At 42.9% G+C, this 18,754-nt stretch overlaps 1 protein-coding gene across 1 annotated transcript in view; it reads right to left on the bottom strand.

The window, feature by feature from the left end:
- Positions 1-14,603: 14,603 nt before the first annotated feature.
- The window catches only part of LOC110328870 (tubulin alpha chain), a 27,538-nt gene continuing 23,387 nt past the window's right edge, over positions 14,604-18,754 (bottom strand). The window contains exon 2 of the mRNA XM_021208368.1: positions 14,604-15,098. Within this exon, the coding sequence (XP_021064027.1) occupies positions 14,606-15,098 (493 nt within the window). The 3' untranslated portion in view covers positions 14,604-14,605. The remainder of the gene's footprint in view (positions 15,099-18,754) is intronic.

Genomic DNA, 18,754 nt, shown 5'->3' with positions numbered 1-18,754 from the left:
ACTTAAAATAAAATTGCTTATAAATATCCTTAAGTAGTTCTTTTTACTGTTCTTAATTCATTCCTAGAAGTTTAGGGTTCCATCTTTGAAACCATTTAGGCTCTCAGACTAAACACCTCTGCCTGGCTTTCCTTCCCCAGCCACTGTAATTATTTAACTGCAGTCTTTACATTAGCTGGGACAGTTAGCTGTGGGGACTAACTCCTTTCTGTGTAGCCTAATGCTTGTTCAAAGTACCAGATCTGGTTTTACCAGCCCCTAAGAGGTTCATTTCCTTCCAACCCTTCATTCAAGGATGTTATGGTACTAGTTTTAAATGGGCCATGGTGGTATATTCCCACCACTAAAAGCAGCAAATGCAATACATAAAGGTTTCTTTCTTCCCCTTTAAAGTCTCTCTCCATGGAGTTGGAATACAGGGTCTGAGGTTGAGAACACTTGTTCCTGCAGGAGACCCGGGTTTGATTTCCAGCACCCACATGGTGGCTCACAATTGCCCATAGCTCCAGTTCAGAGGAATTTAATGCAGTCTTTTGACTTCTCTATCACCAAGTTCACCTGTGGTACATAAACATGCATGGTAAAAAAACAACTCCCATACACATAAAATAAATAAATCTAAAATCTTATCTCCTCCCACCCTACCCACTACTACTCCATCTCTTCCTTCTTCCTCTTACTTCTTGTTAGAAGATTGTTACAAAGCATTTACCAGCACACTACTGCCTAAACGTCACCTCAGAAATCACATGAGCACTGTGTTGTAGAGATGGAGGATGACAATTCCTGTCAACCACTATACACGTACACATACACTCACAAACTCTCTCTCTCTCCCTCCCTCCCTCCCTCCTTCCCTTCTTTCCCCCTCTCTCTCACACACACACACAAAAATTCACATGCAGATATTCAGTGCACACACATGCAAACACAAAAAGTATACACATGCACACACATACACTGTTCCTGAGTTCACTTGCAGTATCTGTAGCCATTGTCTATATTCAGGGCTGCATCTTGAACCTTATGAGTTTGTGTGTTCTCACTGCTGTTTCAGTCAAGCCTTAAAAGGAAATGGATGAAGTGCATGTATCTCGTCTATCATCTTTTGTCTTTGGAGGTGGAAGTTTCAAAGAAACCGAGCATCTTCAAGACTATCAAAAATAAACATCTCCACATTGACCCTGCTTACATTTTCATTTTATTGTTAAATATAGATAGATCACTTTGGTGTCAATAATTTGATTCAAGTCAATATCTGCCAAGCAATTCTTGCCTGCTACATGGGATTCCAGATGCTAGAAAGATCGAAGCAGACCTGCCCCAGCCACATACAGCTTAGAAATCCACAGAGAAGACAGCCAACTAAGATGCTTGTATACACGTGATAGGAGAGAAAAGGGGGAAATGTACAGCAAGGAGTTTTGTATAGCCTGAGCATCAAAGAACACTTCCCACAGAAGGCTGTGCTCGAGCAGTGACTAGAAATGTGAGGAAGTGCGCACCATTCAAGTCTGGGAAATCTTCATAACTTGTTAAAACACAGACAAGCTTGATTAAGGAATATTGCACAGTCTCCAGGAAAGTTAGAAAGCAGCCCTGGAGGCTATGGGGACATTTAAAAATGCCGAGATTAAATGATGGGAGCATTCCAGTAAGGACCCTCATCCAGCACAGTCTCTCTGCTCAGTACTTAACGATGCTCAACATGAGGCTGTTGGCAAATCTGCTTCTGAACGAACTACTATTTTTCTGCTCTCCTTGACAGGATGGCCTTCCTTTCGTCCTATTACCATTTTTCCACATTTAAATCTCAGACAAGGTACCCTTGCTGCAAGTTTGGGCCAACATGTGTATGTCCCAGCAACAACTAAAGCTGAGATAATGAGTTCGTCTCACCAGTTTGGGTTCTAGGAATCATGAAATGAAAAACTTAAAAACATAAAATGTTTACCAAAAAAAAGGGGGCGGGGGAAGCTTAGTCGTCAAAGGGCATGAAAAGTTCCATCTGAAAATGTCCCATCCCTTTTGTGTGCTGTTTGGCTTTGATCTGTGTGTGCCTGGTTGCTATTTCAATATTTTACTGTACCTAAGCTCTTACACTGAATTGCAGATCATAAAATCGTAAGGGGCTTCCAGACACATCATCTGGCTGGGCCCTTCCTCTGGAAAACAAATTGTCCTTTCCCACTCTGCAATGCAGTGAGCAAGTGGATCTTCGGGAGTTGGGTGGTATAGACCCTGTTCAGACTGATCTTGTAATTGGACGAGTTCAAGATCAGAATGATTATCTCCTGATCGTTCGCCTTTCTAGCCATTGACTCGGTGAGAGGCAGTGCATGTGCCTTGGGTGTGAGGATGGCTGGGACAGGCGAAGTGCAAAACACTAGACTAAGATGTTTTCGGGGAAAATGAGTCAAGGCTGGACAGATGTGAGCTATCTACAGGAGATCGATGGCAGGAATTTACGATATGCTGAGTGATGAGGAAGCGGGGCTTACATGAGCCCCGATATTTTGTCTGTTGATCTGAGTGGGTGGTGATGACTTTTGTTTTGATAGGTGGTAGAATCTGAAGCAGAAGAATGGAGGCTTGGTAACAGAAATGGGGTTTGGGGATTGAAAAGAAATGACGTGTCCCTTTTGAGGACTTAAAGGGTCCAAAGTCCAGCCACCTGGCAGCGAGTCTGGGCTGATGATGCTGATTTTGACAGTGGTGGCATTTTTCACGGTGGGTAAAATCAGCCGAGGAAGCTTAAGGTAGAAATGAGAAAAAAACGCAGGATAGCTAAGGACTAGCAAGGTTGAAAGCTGTGGCGGAGGAGAAAAACGACGGTGAAAGAGGTGATAGTGGAGTGGGGTCGGCAGGAGGAAGCTAGGAACTGACCTGCAAGGAGGTGCAGGGACCGTGAATAATCAGAATGGGCTAGAATCTAATGCTGTTAAGTGCCGAGAGTCTTGGGTTGACAAACTGAACTGTCTGGAGAGGATATGCTGTTTCCTTAGGCTGTACATTCAGTTGAATACAAGTGGATGCGGCCATTGATTGACATCGGTCTGGATCTGTCTAGCTTTGGCTTTGTCACTAATTTTGGCTACTTTTATTTCCAGGTCCCACACACCCAGAAAAGCATCACGTGGCACAAGTCGACACTGGCTGTTTGTGATGAACATCAAATAACAGACAAGAAAAGTGACCCAGAAGAAAGGGATGTGGCCCCAGGGCTGTGTCAGGGGCCACAGTGAGATTCTGAGAGACATCCCTTCACTCCTGAATGTTTGGCAAGCCCAGCAGACCAGGAAGAACACGCTTGACTCCCAGCTCCATCTACAGCTTCTGTGAACTCAAAAAAGTTGCTTAACCCTGATGATGCATTGCAGTGCCTCATTTTGCAGAAATAAAAACAGTATAACAGTGTTCTCTTCATTTAATGAGGGAATGCCATAGCTATGAGTTCTTTGGAGTCAAATGGAAAAAAAATAATATCAGTTCTGTGATTGCTATGCTTGAAACTTAGGGTCTTTACTATAAATTTATAGAAAATTCTAAAGTAATAAGCCCATGTTATTAGGCTGTATAAAGCAAAGACTATGCATTCAGGATCCAAATGAGCTACTTCCCATCTGTCAAACACATTAGGAAGTTTGACTCAAATATGCTCTACACACAAGGACCATAGGAACCCTGACCTTTTGAAGCAGTCAGACATAGCACCGAATGTGATATGGCTTCCATTCCAACTGGGTAATTACATGAAATTTAACATCTCTTGCTCTTTTTATGATTGAAGAGAATGCTGGAATTTTCCAAGCCATAATTCCAGTCTAACACAAACATTAGAGCTGCATGTTTTACTGTACTTTGGGGACCATTTCTAGGCTAAGTGTTTAGCAAGAAGCATTGGAAAGTGTCTGGTCTTGCACATCCCAGAGGAGTTCACACGGTGTCTTGTGACTTCCTCACTAAGCACACAACTGCATTTCATATTGATTAATATTAGTAATATCTTATTAATACAATTTTGTTTTACATTATGCCTTTATCTAAAGAGCCATATACACTATATCAGCAAATCTCATAACAGCTAGAAGAGGGAGAAACTATATTCTTGATTTACGTGGATAAAGAAAATGAGACGGTGTCAAGACCAGCTCCTCTCGGTAGGCATAATCCTGCTGGCTCCTTTACAAAGAACAGGGGGGATTTGTAGTGAGAAGATGATGCTGGGGTGGGATGCAGAGGATCTGTCCCTTCATCTCAGCCACTGACTCTCCAAGCTCCTGAGAACCCCAAGCCAGAGCGATGTAACGGAGCGCTCAGAGAAGAATGTAATGCCCTGTCAGACCTGCACTGTTTAAATACATGTGCGGCCCAAGTGTGAGAATAGGGAGAAGGAAAATACACATACCCCACTCACCTAAATAAGATAGATAAGCCTCTGCTTGACCTCGCACGCTTGTCTCTTCAGGACATCACACACACACAACTCAATCCCTGCATGCCATACAGAGGTGTGGCCACAGCTGTTCCCTGCTCACTTTCCCTGATCCAAGCAGAAGGCAATCACTTTGTTTTGTCTCCTGCTTAAGCGCCCCCTGCTGGAGGGGCTGGCTCTGTTCAGACTCACTGGTCCTTATTCCCAGAGAGTTCAGCATGATGCTGGAGAAACTCCCAGTGGACATACGAGAAATCAAGAAACTGGGGAGCTCAGTGAGGAACTGGAATTCCTCTACTCTTCTACCGGCACCAACCTCAACCTTGGGTGAGGGAGAAAAGACAAATACTCACTTGTGGAATCCTCTGGGCAGATTTAATTTCAATGCCCCATACTCCTAAGCCCAGTCAACCCAATGCAACATGGGAATAGAAAACCACTGTTGTTCTTCACCATAATTTTTCTAAAGATTGATTGATTGATTATGTATATGACTATACTATAGCTGTCAGACACACCAGAAGAGGTCATCGGATCCCATTAAAAATGGTTGTGAGCCACCGTGTGGTTGCTGGGAATTGAACTCAGGACCTCTGGAAGAGGTCATTGCTCTAACTGCTGAGCCATCTCTCCACCTCCTTCACCATAATCTTTAATATTTGTTTGGGCTGGTATCTGCATGTCTTAACGCCCTGAGGAACATGCATCATCATCTTCCCTAGGCCAAGGGAATTTACAGTGTTTTCTGACTCCCTCACCCCAGCACAGTATTACATTTTACATTGATTAGTGTTAGTAACACATTAATAATACAAATAGACATATTCAATTTGTTCAAACACTCACTGCAATGGTAACAGCAAGCCCTTGCTGATCCATCCAGCCTGATGCAACCAGGTCCTGTCCCAGAGTCCTGGCAGCCTTAATCCTCACAGCAAGCAACTCCGTGAGAAACACGCTGGTATCATTCCATTTTACAGACTGGAAACCAGTTGCCAGGAGATGAAAGGATATTTGATATAGATGTACTAGAGGGCATAGTTAAATGTGAAGGAAGATAGACTTTCCGGCTCCAAAAACTATAGCAGAGCCGCCTTCCCTGTCACCTCTGCACTGTCTCTGGTGAAGGCGTCTCCAGTGAACAGCACAGCCTCTAAAAGAAAAAGAGTTGGGAAATCTCAGAGAAATGTAGCTGAATAATCTATTTACTTGACTCCCTTCCATTAAATAATTCACATTGACTTCAAGATCATTCTTTTTTTTAAAAAAGAGATTAAAAACCCACTAGACGCTGGGCATGGTAGCTCACGCCTTTAATCCCAGCACTTGGGAGGCAGAGGCAGGCGGATTTCTGAGTTCGAGGCCAGCCTGGTCTACATAGTGAGTTCCAGGACAACCAGGGCTACACAGAAAAACCCTGTCTCAAAAAACAAAAAACAAAAACAAAAACAAACAAACAAACAAAACCCAGACCATCTCAGCCCTGTCCATGAAACACTATTATGAGGCATAAAATACAGAAGTAAATTTGCTCTTCACTATCCACAAGTCCTTTGTTGCATGTCAGACAGTGACAGGGTTAAATTTAAAAAGATGGAATGAAAGCTTTATATCATGTAGGCAAAGGTTATGCACTGTAGTCCAGAATGTTTGGAGTCAAAGCTGTCTTAGAGTAGAGCCTATGTTTTCTAAAATGGCCAGCCCAGGTTCTGTCCTGTGAGCTGGAAATCCTGGTCTTCCTCCTTTATGGACAGCTTTAGTCCAGGCACCCAATGGCCTGCCTCAAATAAGGACAGTGCAGTATGTTTGGTCTTTAACCTATATACCTCTTCAAACGTCTCTGAAGAAATGGCGCAATCCTCCCTAATCTTTCTTTTGGTCTCCATGGATTAAACAAGATCAGAGTCCAGATGCCAGTTAGTCTCTTATCTACCAACTTGTTAAGAGGCAGATAGCCTCACCGTCATCCTCAGTTTTCAGATGAGGGTGATGCAGGGCATTGCGTGACTGGACTAGAGTTGCCCAGCAAAGGAGGAAGACCAGGATCTCCAACTCAGAGGACAGAACCTGGGCTGGCCACTCTGGAAAACACAGGCTAAAACCTAAAACGTAGGGTTTCGTCCTGAAAACTGAATGTGAACTGTGAGGGGAATAATAAGACGCACATGGTTTCTGCCTCTCCGTCCCTCACATTCAGTGACTGAAAAACTGAAAGTGAGCTCAATGTTTTAGGACCAGGCCTTTGTTTCCCTTGACCAAGAACGTCTGTCCATCCATGTATCTCTACCAGCCCTGCTCTTAGCTCCCTGATAGCCAGGGCACATACAATACTGTATTTCTCTAACAGGCATTCTGACCCTCCGCCTGTCCCTCAAAGATAGATTGCTATTCTACAGTTACCACCAGCCTGCTTTAAATTCCACAGAAGCCCCACTCACCCCCTTAAGCCAAGCCACACAAAAACTCTCAGATAGCAGCTACTCTTGCATCCGGGTTCTACGGAGAAGGGAATGATCTGCTCTACACCATCAGACTGGGGCGAGGCATTGGGTATGATCCTGTGGTCTCGTCTAAATGGCTCTCAATTTAACGTGTGACAGGACAGAAATGCAGGAGATTCTTTTCATTTCCCAAAGATATACTTATTCTTTTGGGACACATTCATGGTTTGCTTTCCCATAATCAAATCTGACATGTTACTTATCAGACTCCAAGTTCCCTCAAAGAGCGGAATTAAATAGTCAGTCTCCATTAGCAATGCTAGGGACGACCAAACAATTTGAAGAGCCTTTCTCTAGATGCTACCAAAGAAAAATTGTCCCTTTATGATTTGGAAAATTATCAACTGATTTTTAATATAATTTAATATACAAAGGAGGCAATGATGACATGCAATTATCTATGTAAAATAAAAGTGGGGTAATTCTTCCCACAAATAGAGTTATCTTTTACTAGCAAGGTAAAATAATTCTTTTTTCAAAGATTTATTTTATGTATATGGATGTTTTATCTGCATGCACATCTATCGGTACACCAGAAAAAGTCTGATCCCAGGAGACTACAGTTTAGATGGTTGTGAGCCACCATGTGGGTGCTGGTAATTGAACTCAGGACCTCTGAGAGAGCAGCTAGTGCTTTTAACCACTGAGCCATGTCTCCAGCCCAGAATAATTCTATTCACATACACAGAGACCCAAACACAGACCCAAGACCCAATCCCTTAGTGGGTAGACAGTTCTGCATAGAATGGCAAGATGCTTTTTCATAGGTGCCTTTAAATTCAATGCCTGGTTTTACCCAGGTACCACATAATGGCCCAGAAATGAGCTGTCCACCAAAGGGGCTGTATCTGAGCTGTACTGAAAACAGAGTACTCGTCAATCACAGAATGTCCCAAAGCCTCTCATCTCCCCCTTTTCTGCACAACTCACCTCTGCCTGGATATTTTCCCAGCAAATATCCAGAAGGAAATAAAGAAAAGTGCCCAACCTTCCTGACTCTTCGAAACGCATTGCTCCAATCAGGGGTGGCCTTCTCAATCTGTGAGAAGATAATCCACTGGAAGGGACAGTGGCCCAACACTCTTGACATGTTGTCAGCATCCGATAGATCTATATGAAGAGCGTGCCTTACCAATGTCGCCATCTCTGGAAAGCCAATTGTATGATACTTGTTTTAAAATGGCAAAACCCCTCCTCCAAACCCTTACTTCAGGACCTTTCTTTCTTTTGCTTCCTGTTACATTAATCTTTTAATCAGCTAACTCAAAGAAATCAACCAGCTCATCCGATTCGTTATTCATTTATTGCTTGCTTGTTTTCAGTCACTTGAATTGAAGACCCAAGAGGGCAACGATCTTGGATGGTTTGGGTCCCATTCAGTTATCCCAAGTGCTGGGGCTGACAAGTGCCCCCAGAAGACACTTGCTGATGGTATGGATAACGGATGGCTAGAAACTAAGCGTCCTGGTCCAGTGTAAAGACATTGAGGACACCGCTGTAGCTCTACTTCACTGTTTATGCCTCTCAAAAAGGGTTGTGTCCTCACTGGTGGCTCACAAAGCTTCCACCCCAGAGGAAAATAAAAAAGAGACAGAGAGAAAGATAGAGACAAAGAGAAACAGAGATACAGAAACAGAGAGAGAGGGGTCACTTTGGAGAAGAGTACAGTAACATCTAGATGCCTGCTCCTGACTTTGGCTAGCAGTGAGCAATCTACAGTTCCTGCAGCTAACTCTGTTTCCTCCAATGACGGCATGTTCCATTCAAAGAACCGGTCAGTAGCAACAATTACAATGTTCAAACACAATGATTTTCTTGAAATGATAGAGCCATGAAGATGGAAGACCTTATATAGAAATAGATCTCTTTCCTCCAAATATTAAGAAGGATGACCAGGAAGTTTTAAAATAAACATGAAAATGACTGAGGTAAAATTCCATTACAGGCGCAAGAGTATGGAACAAGCATGTGTTTATCATTCCTCAATTTGCCCGATATATTTACCACTGCATTTTGATCATGTTTTTTTTTTCTTCTTTCTTTTATAAAATGACAAAGAATAGCCAATCCTTCAAATATTATCCAATGCCAATGATCCCTTCCTTACCACGTCCAGGGCAGAGCTAGGTGCAGAGAAAGCATGCAGACACTCTGTTATGATGATTGTTAGGAATGAGTTAATAAAAAATAAAAAACACTGTAAGAACCTAGATCCAGGAAAAGGCTAAAATGAAAGCCCTGGGATCCCAGGGAGAGAGTGAGAAAGAAAAAGAGAAACAGGGATGAATTACAGGAGTGAGGAGGCGAGTACATTATCTAGCAGTTCTTGTTCAAACAGCTCAGAGGACTGAACCCTTCAAAAGCCACTCCCCGTGTGGAGATAATCTTGAAAGGATGATAAGTGAGAGGAAAAGTGGGGACGGGGGGGGGGTGAGCCTGGTAGATTCTTTCAATGCTCAGAAGCCAAATTTTATAGAAGAAAGATCATTTGATGATGGTTTGGGACTTTTTATTAAGTGCTCGTGAGAGCTGTTACCCTGACAGCTAACAACACACAGCCTGTGGTTCATTCGAGGGACTGGCACAGCAAACATATCAGGAATATATGCTCTAAAGCTCACAGCGTGGTTCCCAGTCCACCACCTTCATCCCTACATGGGATCCTTCCGTGCTCATCCTCCTTCAGCTGCCTGCTGCCTTAGCTTGAGGGCTGGCAGGCTCCAGGATCACTGAGCAATCTTGCCTTGGGAAATCTGTAGTTCTATATAGGAAGCCGTGTGCTTCGATTGCCTGTGCCCCCCATATCCTCAGCTCTATGAGATGAACTTTCCAGGCAATGGACAACCTCTTCTAGGGAACAGGAGGGCCACACTGGTCCTGAGACAAGAGGATTACCTTAGTAATCTATGTGATCAGTGCACAGCAGTCCCTCCAGTCTTCGTGAACTTGTCCCTGACCCTTTGTCCTGTCCAAGCATTATTAAAGGGCTGTCAAGAAAGGCCCAGGAAACTGGAGGTGATGTTTCTAGACCTTTCGGTGAGTTAATCTCTCTTTTAATTTTATCTAAACCAAGAACTACTGATTCTGTCATTATTTCTTTTCATTTCTTTAAAAAATAAAAATATATATAAAAAAAAGCCCACTGTTTTTTGTATGGTCTTTAAACTGAAAGACCCTATAGTTTATTTTTTCTACCAACCCCCAGAAATGCATCGTGGGTATGAATAAATCTGAGCTTTGATCTGACCTTTATCTGTACAATATAACACGAGCACAATAATAATTTATAGGGCTCAGTCCTAAGTGTGACATTTCAATGAGCTGGGCAAATATCATTACCCGAAGGCAGTAGCCAACATGGGCACTGACCTAGAGGTAAGTGGCTGCATTTCCTGTTAGGAAGAGTCCTGAAATATCACAAAGGCTTCACTCCTTGGAGTGTTGGTTAATAATCTACAAGAGAAAAACAAAAACTAAAACCAAAAAGAAACAAACAAACAAACAAAAAAGTAAGGTAAGCAGGGACAGGAATTGCCATTTAACCAAAAACAAACAAACAAAAACCAAGCAAAGTTCTAGTCTCAGTCAAGAATGGCTGACTACAAACAGCACAGAGGCATGAGGAATGAGTCTTTGCTACGATTAGACGAGAATGTGACAGGAAAGACAGCCGTGGTATCATGTGTGGAGCAGAACCCTTCCCCCCTCACCTCAGAAAATTGGAGGTTAGGAAAGAGGTAAGATTGGGGACTAAAGAAGAGGAAATGGATTCATGCCTCTGCCTGTGTTCAAAGCTTGACAAACATTTAAAACATAGATACCCGGCATCCAGTCTTGCTTTACTCTGGAAAAGCAAAGAAGTCCATGCTGTGAGTAAAACTCCTTGTTGCCCGTTAGACTAGAACCTCTGCTCATCTGCACAAGCTGGGAAACCCTATCTGCCCTCCCCCGCCCCCAATCCTGCCCACTTGGAGAAAAGGCTGGACTAACAAGTAGTCCAGACTAAGGTGTCATCGCTCCTCCTCACATAAATTCTGTAAAACCTGAATATGTGACTTCAGAGACCTTCACCTGTGAGATCCGTGAACCCAGCAGAGAGCTGCTGCCTAATAAACCTGCCTTTATCTACTTTAAATCTGGTCTAATCTGGCCCATATCTGCATCACCCAGGGAGAGAAAAGAAAACCTGGAGAGACAAAACCCTATCAGCCTCGAGAATCAAACATTCTTTTCCTACCTCCTCAAATGCCTGCCCCTGCTGGAGTATGGCTTTCCTAGATGGCATGTGCTATAGAGACTTCATGGTACCTTAAACAAGCAAAGCCTTCTTTGACCTTCTCTGAAGAGCTAAGCCCCTGGACCTGTGGGAAGCCCTGTCCCTTAGAAGGGCTGACACTAGGTTTTCCTCCTACAGAACAAAGCGCAGTGTCCTGCGCTAGCTGAAAATACTTAACTGCTGTGCCGGGTGTATTTTTCTTCCTGTTTGCCTGTTTGCTTTGAATCACAAAAGAGCCGGGGCTCCACACCCACGCACCTCATTTGTCAGTCGAGTTTGTGCCGAGTGGCAGTTCTCCTGTGCACATCCAAATGATGTACAGAAAGACAGTTTTCAAAAAAAAAAAAAAGTCAAAACTGTCTAAAAAGAATGCCAAACAACAGCAGCCCCTAATGTCATGCACTCAACGAGTTTGGCACTTTGATAAAGAAATTGCTCTCCAAGGAGCTAAAGCCATCTTCACACTGCAAAAACACCTTGGGTTCAGAGGCGCCCTCAGCTTGGCCAGCTCTGAGCCCCACCCCCTCACTTCTCCAGTCCCTCTCCACCTCTTACCCACACCGTGATTTCAGACATGGGTAGCTCTCAACAATGGCTCCACAGCAGTTTTCTTTGTACTGGAAGAAAAGTTTAGATATTTGGGGGCTTGGGGGTTTGTTGGTTTGTTTCTTGGGGTTTTTGGGTTTGTTTTGGGTTTGTTTGTTGTTGGTTTTTTTTTTTAATAAAATACATTCATACATTTGTCTTGCCCACAACCAGAGAGGGAGGGAGGGAGAGAAGAGAGGGAGAGAGAGAGAGAGAGAGAGAGAGAGAGAGAGAAGAGAAGAGACAGAGACAGAGAGAGACAGAGACAGGCAGACTGACAGACTGACAGACAAATATACACAGGCATATCACTTGCAGAGAGTTTCCAGCTGTTTAGATTTTCGCCCAAACATGTGAATAAAAACTACAGGCAAAACAAGCCCTGCCTCTCATACCTTTTATGGATTAACAAATAGCCCTTACCACACTGATGCCCGTTCTTAATTGGACTGTGCTGTGAGGAGCAATTAAGCCTAAATGGCCACTTGCTGAGAGCTGATGTAAGAAAGGCTGCTGGAGGCATTTGCATTCCCCAAATAGAGCACACAGGCTTTGCTTTGGCGCCCATAACACTCTCTCTCTTTCTCTCTCTCTCTCTCTCTCTCTCTCTCTCTCTCTCTCTCTCTCTCTCTCTCTCTCTCTCTCTTTCTCTCTCTCTCTCCTTTTAAGGGTGGGGAAGAGCCACTGTTTCACACATTCAGTCGAAATTGTTCGCAGAAAATTGTTAGACATAATATAATTTTTTTTGTAACTTTTGTGCAAATGAAAGATGTGCCGGTGAAAGAGCTCTTTCTGTGGGGGGAGGGGGAAAGGCAGTTTCCAGCACCACCCGCCCCATCCCCGTCCTCTGCGGCTACATTGTGTGTGCAAATGACAGATCGGATCGGAGCTGGCAAAATGAAGGAGAAAATGAGACAACTCCTGGGACACAAACAGACCCTCACCTGAATAGCGAGTGAATGGGGAAGGAACATGCAGAGGCGTTATCTTCTGGTGCGTTTCCGCTCCTGAAGATGAAGGGAAACAAGAATAAAAAGACTGATGGAGAAGCGACCTGCCCCTTGAAGCCCAGGAAGGTGACTGCTGGCAGCCTCCAAGACATTTCCAAACCACGGGCACATGTGCATTGTTGGAGTTGGTTGCTGGTATTTATGTCATTTTTATTTTTATACAGACAAAGGAACAGAGGAAATAAGCTAGAATTTTCCCCCTGAACTGTATAGAAAGAGCCATTGAAAAGGTTGTTGCTGCAGTTGCTTTTCTCCTAGGAAGGGACAAATCTATCGCTTTTATAAACATTATATTCATCATTACAAAAAAGTAGACTTTAAAATGTGGGGAACAGGGGCAAATAATAGGAAGAAAATCACTCCGAATTCAACTACCCACCAATATCCACCATTTGTTATTCTCTAAGCACCATTCAAACATCCTTATGTATACATATATAGATTTTTAAAAGTAGCACAAAAAAAAAAAAATAATAGAGCCAGGATCCTAAGGCCTATGTGTTTTTAAACTTTTCTGTTTTATTTTACTCTAAGAACAATAAAAAGCCTATAATAATGTTGATAAGTTGCTGAACTTCAGAAAAAAAAAATTCTCTCCTCAACAAATAGTTTGTCAAAGAAGAAAATTAAAAACTGGAGTCACACAGATTCAGAGCACTCAAAACAGAACTGGATCTGGGGGGGGGGGCACACTAAACCGGACCCCGGATGAATCCACATCTGAGCCTTTGACCTGGACTCAAGACCTACTGATGTGAGCTCAGAGCTCTGAAATACCTGTGATGCCATTCTGGGTAATAGACCAGTCCCCTAAACTGTCCAGACGCTGCGATGACAACCAATCTCTTATTAAAAGACTAGTTAACCTTTGACAGTGAATGAAAAAAAAAAAAAGAAGAAGAAGAAGAAGAAGAAGAAGAAGAAGAAGAAGAACTAAAAAGGAAAGGATACGACTGCTCCTGGGCGTGACGGAGGAGAAATGTATGGTAGCTCTATGGGAGGGCATCGCCAGACCTGGTGACATCCGAGAGATTCCAGAGTGGACTTGACCAGGTTGAGCTTTGCCAGTTGGGAAGACAGGAAGGGGATGGGAGAAAGGGGAACAGGAGAGCCGGGTACAGCAGCCAGGAGGCCCAGAGGTACAGAGATGGTGGTAACCAAAATGGTTGGATTCTACAGGGAAGAGCAGCTCAACCCCTGGGCTAAAGAGTTCAGAGTAGAGGGCAGGGTATGCCAGCCAGGAGGGCCCTGGCAGCCAAGTCCACTTTGATACGCTACGTAGGAACTTAAGTCATTTGTCCCAGGTTTGAAACCTAAGAACCAGCACCTACCTTAATTCCTCACTAACAATCTCGTAATGACCCTTGGCAGTTTAAAGCTACACATACAGCTACCATTTTGTAAAAACACAGAACGCCTTTTCCCATCTGCTGGAATCTGCATGTTCCCAAGATTGCAATCCCGACTAGGCCCAAATAAATGCAATCGCCTTGGTTCTTGACTGGGCTGGTTTTATTACCAGCTGGCACATTTTAATATTTAAAGCATGCCTCTCTGCTGCAGGGTGAAAAGAAGTGTCATTCTCTATGTATCGGAAGTACGGGGAAGACAGTATTTCCTTTGCCCACAGAAGATCCAATGGATGAATGGTAAGGAAATTGAAAATGGACTAGAGATTAACGGAAGAGTGTATATATTTTCTCATATGCAAGCACTCACTAATAACTAGCTGAAAATCCAGTTAAATGAAGTAAATGAATGTATATATATATACATTTTATATATATACACACATGAATTAATATTCCTCACCCTCATCGTCTCCTTCAGTACTATCTGCCCCAACCTCCTCATAATCCTTCTCTAGGGCAGCCATGTCCTCACGGGCCTCAGAGAACTCACCCTCCTCCATGCCCTCACCCACATACCAGTGCACAAAGGCACGCTTGGCATACATCAGATCAAACTTGTGATCTAGGCGAGCCCAGGCCTCAGCAATGGCCGTGGTGTTGCTCAGCATGCACACAGCTCTCTGGACCTTGGCCAAGTCACCACCAGGTACCACCGTGGGAGGCTGGTAATTAATGCCAACCTTGAAGCCAGTGGGGCACCAGTCCACAAACTGGATGGTACGCTTGGTCTTGATGGTGGCAATGGCAGCATTGACATCTTTGGGAACCACATCACCACGGTACAGCAGGCAGCAAGCCATGTATTTACCATGGCGAGGGTCACATTTCACCATCTGGTTGGCTGGCTCAAAGCAGGCATTAGTGATCTCTGCTACTGCTCTGATCTATATACTTTATATATATATATATATATATATATATATATATATATATATATATATATGGAGGAACTGGACTTCCAAGGACAGTATCTGGTGCTTCTGAACCCCTTGATGCTAAGGTAGTCCTTCTCGTGACCAAGCCACTACGCTGGAGAAGAGTTGCCATGCGTCTACCCCACATGCTTACTCTGCAGAACATAAGAATCGATGGCACTATCTATTTCTTCTGGAGTTTCTGTTTCACTTTAGGTAATGCTTCTGGAACTTCTGACCTGTTCACTTTCATTTTCCTGGCCCTTTGGAGGTGGATATTAATCCCTTTGTAGGATTCTTGGCAGTATCCAGTTTTAACATGCTAGATACCAGTGGTTCTTCCCCATTTTCCTCAGCATGTCAACCATAATGTCTCCAAATACAGCCACCTGCTCCCTGGGGAGAATAGGGTAAAAGCCACCTTTAGTTAAGACTCACTAAGACTTTGGAAAATAGAATGAAGTGCAGAAAAATGGCAGTATTGCAATGATCACTTTTGACTATATAGTTGAGTTTTTTTTACATGTAATTTTATTTTTTATTAATTAATTTATTCCCCGCCTCTCCCATCCACCCTCCAAATGTTCCACATCCCAGCTGAGTTGGTTTTTTTGTTTTTTGTTTTTTGTTTTTTGTTTTTTGTTTTTTGTTTTTTACAGTTGCCTATTGACTCCTTGTGAAAGATGCTGCCCCATCTAGCTGAGACTGTGCCCTGAATCTAACTGAGGTTGAAATAAAAAGATCTGTAAAAGAAAGCAAAAGGGTTCAGGAGATAGAAGAGGAACCCGTGTTCCAGATGTGTCAATGGTAAGATGTATGAGTTTCCTCTTGGGAAGAAAAAAAAAATGATTTCTCCTCAATCTTCATAAATCCATAGGTGGTGCAAACTCCTGTAACACAAGACAGATCAGCAGGAGAAAAACCAAGCATGTCTATTTATGTGTGCAGTCTTATCACATGGGGGAAGCATTCACAAAAGGCACTCAAGGCAGTGACAGAAAACTCTGGCTTTTACTGCAGCCTCAACAAACGGTAATAAATTTACGGAGAAGCGACAAGACAAAGGAAAGGCGCTTCAGCTTCCAAAGGCAAGAGTCTACAAGAAGATAAATGTTTGGGAAGAAACAAATGGAGTAAGGTTTGTTTGTGGATCCCCACGGTGCCACTTCTGCGCGGTAGGGTTGTCTTCTGTAAAGGAAGAATTTATAGCTTGTTTTTGGGTGGAAAGGGGGAGGGTAGAAGACTAGTCCTCTGCTGCTCTTTAATTGCTTTAAGCTAAGAAAATCTTTCCTATTTTAGGGATGTACAGTCTGGTCTCCCACAGAGACAAGAGGCAAGAACCCACAGGACAGTCAAGGTGTGATAGCTTAGTTGTAGTCTACGGGCAAGAAGATTCCAGAAACAAGAAATGTCCTAGGAGACTTCAAAATGTTCACTGGAATCCATCAGCAAAGTTAAAAGCTAAGTTGGAGATAGGAAAGAAATTAGCAGAGCATCACTTGCCCTCTGGACAGAAGGGGGACTCTGAAGGATGCCAAAATCATTGGCACATATACATGTTGGGAATGCTAACACTTGACTCCAATCACACAGACTGAAACAGAGATAACAGCATGCACGAAGTTATCCTGTGCTACCATTCTAAGTAGCCCTCTTCCCATTTTCCCATCTCTCCTTCTCACTATCCCACATCAGAGGAAGAACTCAGAAAAGAGACTCTGTGAGAAAAGGAAGAAGAAAGGAGGAGAATTTTTGGTATAGGAATCCAACCTTATGTGGGGAGCAGGTAAGGGTTAAAATATGCCTTATCCATAGGCTGTGTTAAAGACGTAGTCCCTGGTCTGTTCTACTGAGACATGCCAGAACACTTAAGAGGTAAGGATTGATGGGAGGTTTTAGGTCATTGAATGTATGCCTTCCAATGGAACTATGGGAGTCTAGCCCCATTGCCTTCCTCTCTTTCTCTTCCCCACCATAAAGTAGGTGTCACCCACCTCACCCCACCCCACCTGACTCAATGTGATGTTCTCCACTTCATGGGTCCACCCAGTAATGAACTGGAATTTCCAAAAGTGAATTTGAATAAACTTTTCCTCTTTATGAGTTGCTTATCTTTTGGGAATTTTACTATCGTAAGTAGATGACATCTATAGGCTAGGAGCTTCACTGGGTATTAGATAATTGTTGAAATTATTGAGAAAATGGTAGAAGCAAGCCAATGTGTAGTTAAAGTATTTAAAAAGAAAAGCTTTCTTAGAAAAATATGAAGACTGAATTGCGAATGTGAGGGAAATTTTTTCCCCATTTGTCTGGATAAAATTCAAACCATTTAATAAACTGATTATATTTATTTTAAATCAAGTCTGGATCCATTGGATATTTTCCCCAAGAACTCCTCTATCACTAAGTACTTGCACTGTGGTGAGGATCCATTGCCTTTAGACTTCCCTTTACTTGGACAATAAATTGCTTATCAACACTTTCTTTCCTTGAAGGTGTTATAGCCGTTCCCTCCACTTCTTTTGGTCCTGGAACACTGTTGTGAAGAAAGACAAGGGCAGCCATGCCTTTTCTGCATTTGAGGTTTAATTTGTTTTCTTCGTGCCCATGCAAACCCTTCTTCACTTCATGCTCAGCACCCCTCTCATGATGGAGCTTGTTGCCGAGTGTGTTGTCAGTCTCCCTGAGTTCTGCAGTTACTCTTTCATGGGCTGAGCCAGGCTTTTAATTGTGATGAGATGGAGCAAGAAGTGGATGCCTTTTATTATTGAAATTATGTCTGCTCCATTCTTTGCCTTAAAAATATCAGTGAGTTTGTATTTCTTTGTTCTCCTTTATTTTCTTCCATATCTAGTACTTTGTTTGTAATCTTTTTATGTCTTTTTTTCTCCAATTTCATTTCGGGTGATATCATCAAGCCTGCCACTGTACACATAGTTGTATTGTTGGTCACGTTTACTGTTTTTGAACTGAGTTCTCTTCTATTTCTCTATGTTCATGTCCTGTCTTTTTCTATTACCTTTTCATTTTTCTCTGGGCTTTTCTATTTCTTCTTTGAGATATTTTTCTCTGACCACAATTTTTGCTGTGGAAAACTTCATAAGACTATATGGAATTTATTTTTCTAATTCTATAGGCAATCCTTCATGTGGTGTGAGTTATGTCAGCTGTTCAGAAGGTGTTTCTTTCTTGCCCATTCTATTCTTATTCACCACCATCATCATCATTGTCATCATCATTGTGCAATCTATCTTAAGGATCCATTCTGATTATCCATCATCTTTGAATGTCTTGGTGGCTTACTGCTAAAATTCATGTGTGAGTTCATTGGAAAATGTTGTGTGAATCACACTCTCACATTAAGCCTTGATCTCATTGCCTTTCAGCACTTCTCTCTCTGTTTCAGGCCCACAAACACCAACATTACTTTCTTTTCTTCTTCATCTCTGGGAATTTCTCTCAAACTGGAGTTTAAAGAACTCATTAAAGTTTTCAAAAGATGGAACACTGAGAACTGTAATCTGAGGCTAGTGCTCTAGAAGGCAGGGTATAGTGAAGAGGGGAAGAGAGAAGAAAAGAGGAGAGGAGGGAGGGGAGAGGAGAGGAGAGGAGAGGAGAGGA

Source organism: Mus pahari, chromosome 11 (genome assembly GCF_900095145.1).
Source record: "Mus pahari chromosome 11, PAHARI_EIJ_v1.1, whole genome shotgun sequence".
Lineage (NCBI taxonomy): Eukaryota > Metazoa > Chordata > Mammalia > Rodentia > Muridae > Mus > Mus pahari.
This window is presented reverse-complemented; position numbering and strand designations above follow the sequence as displayed.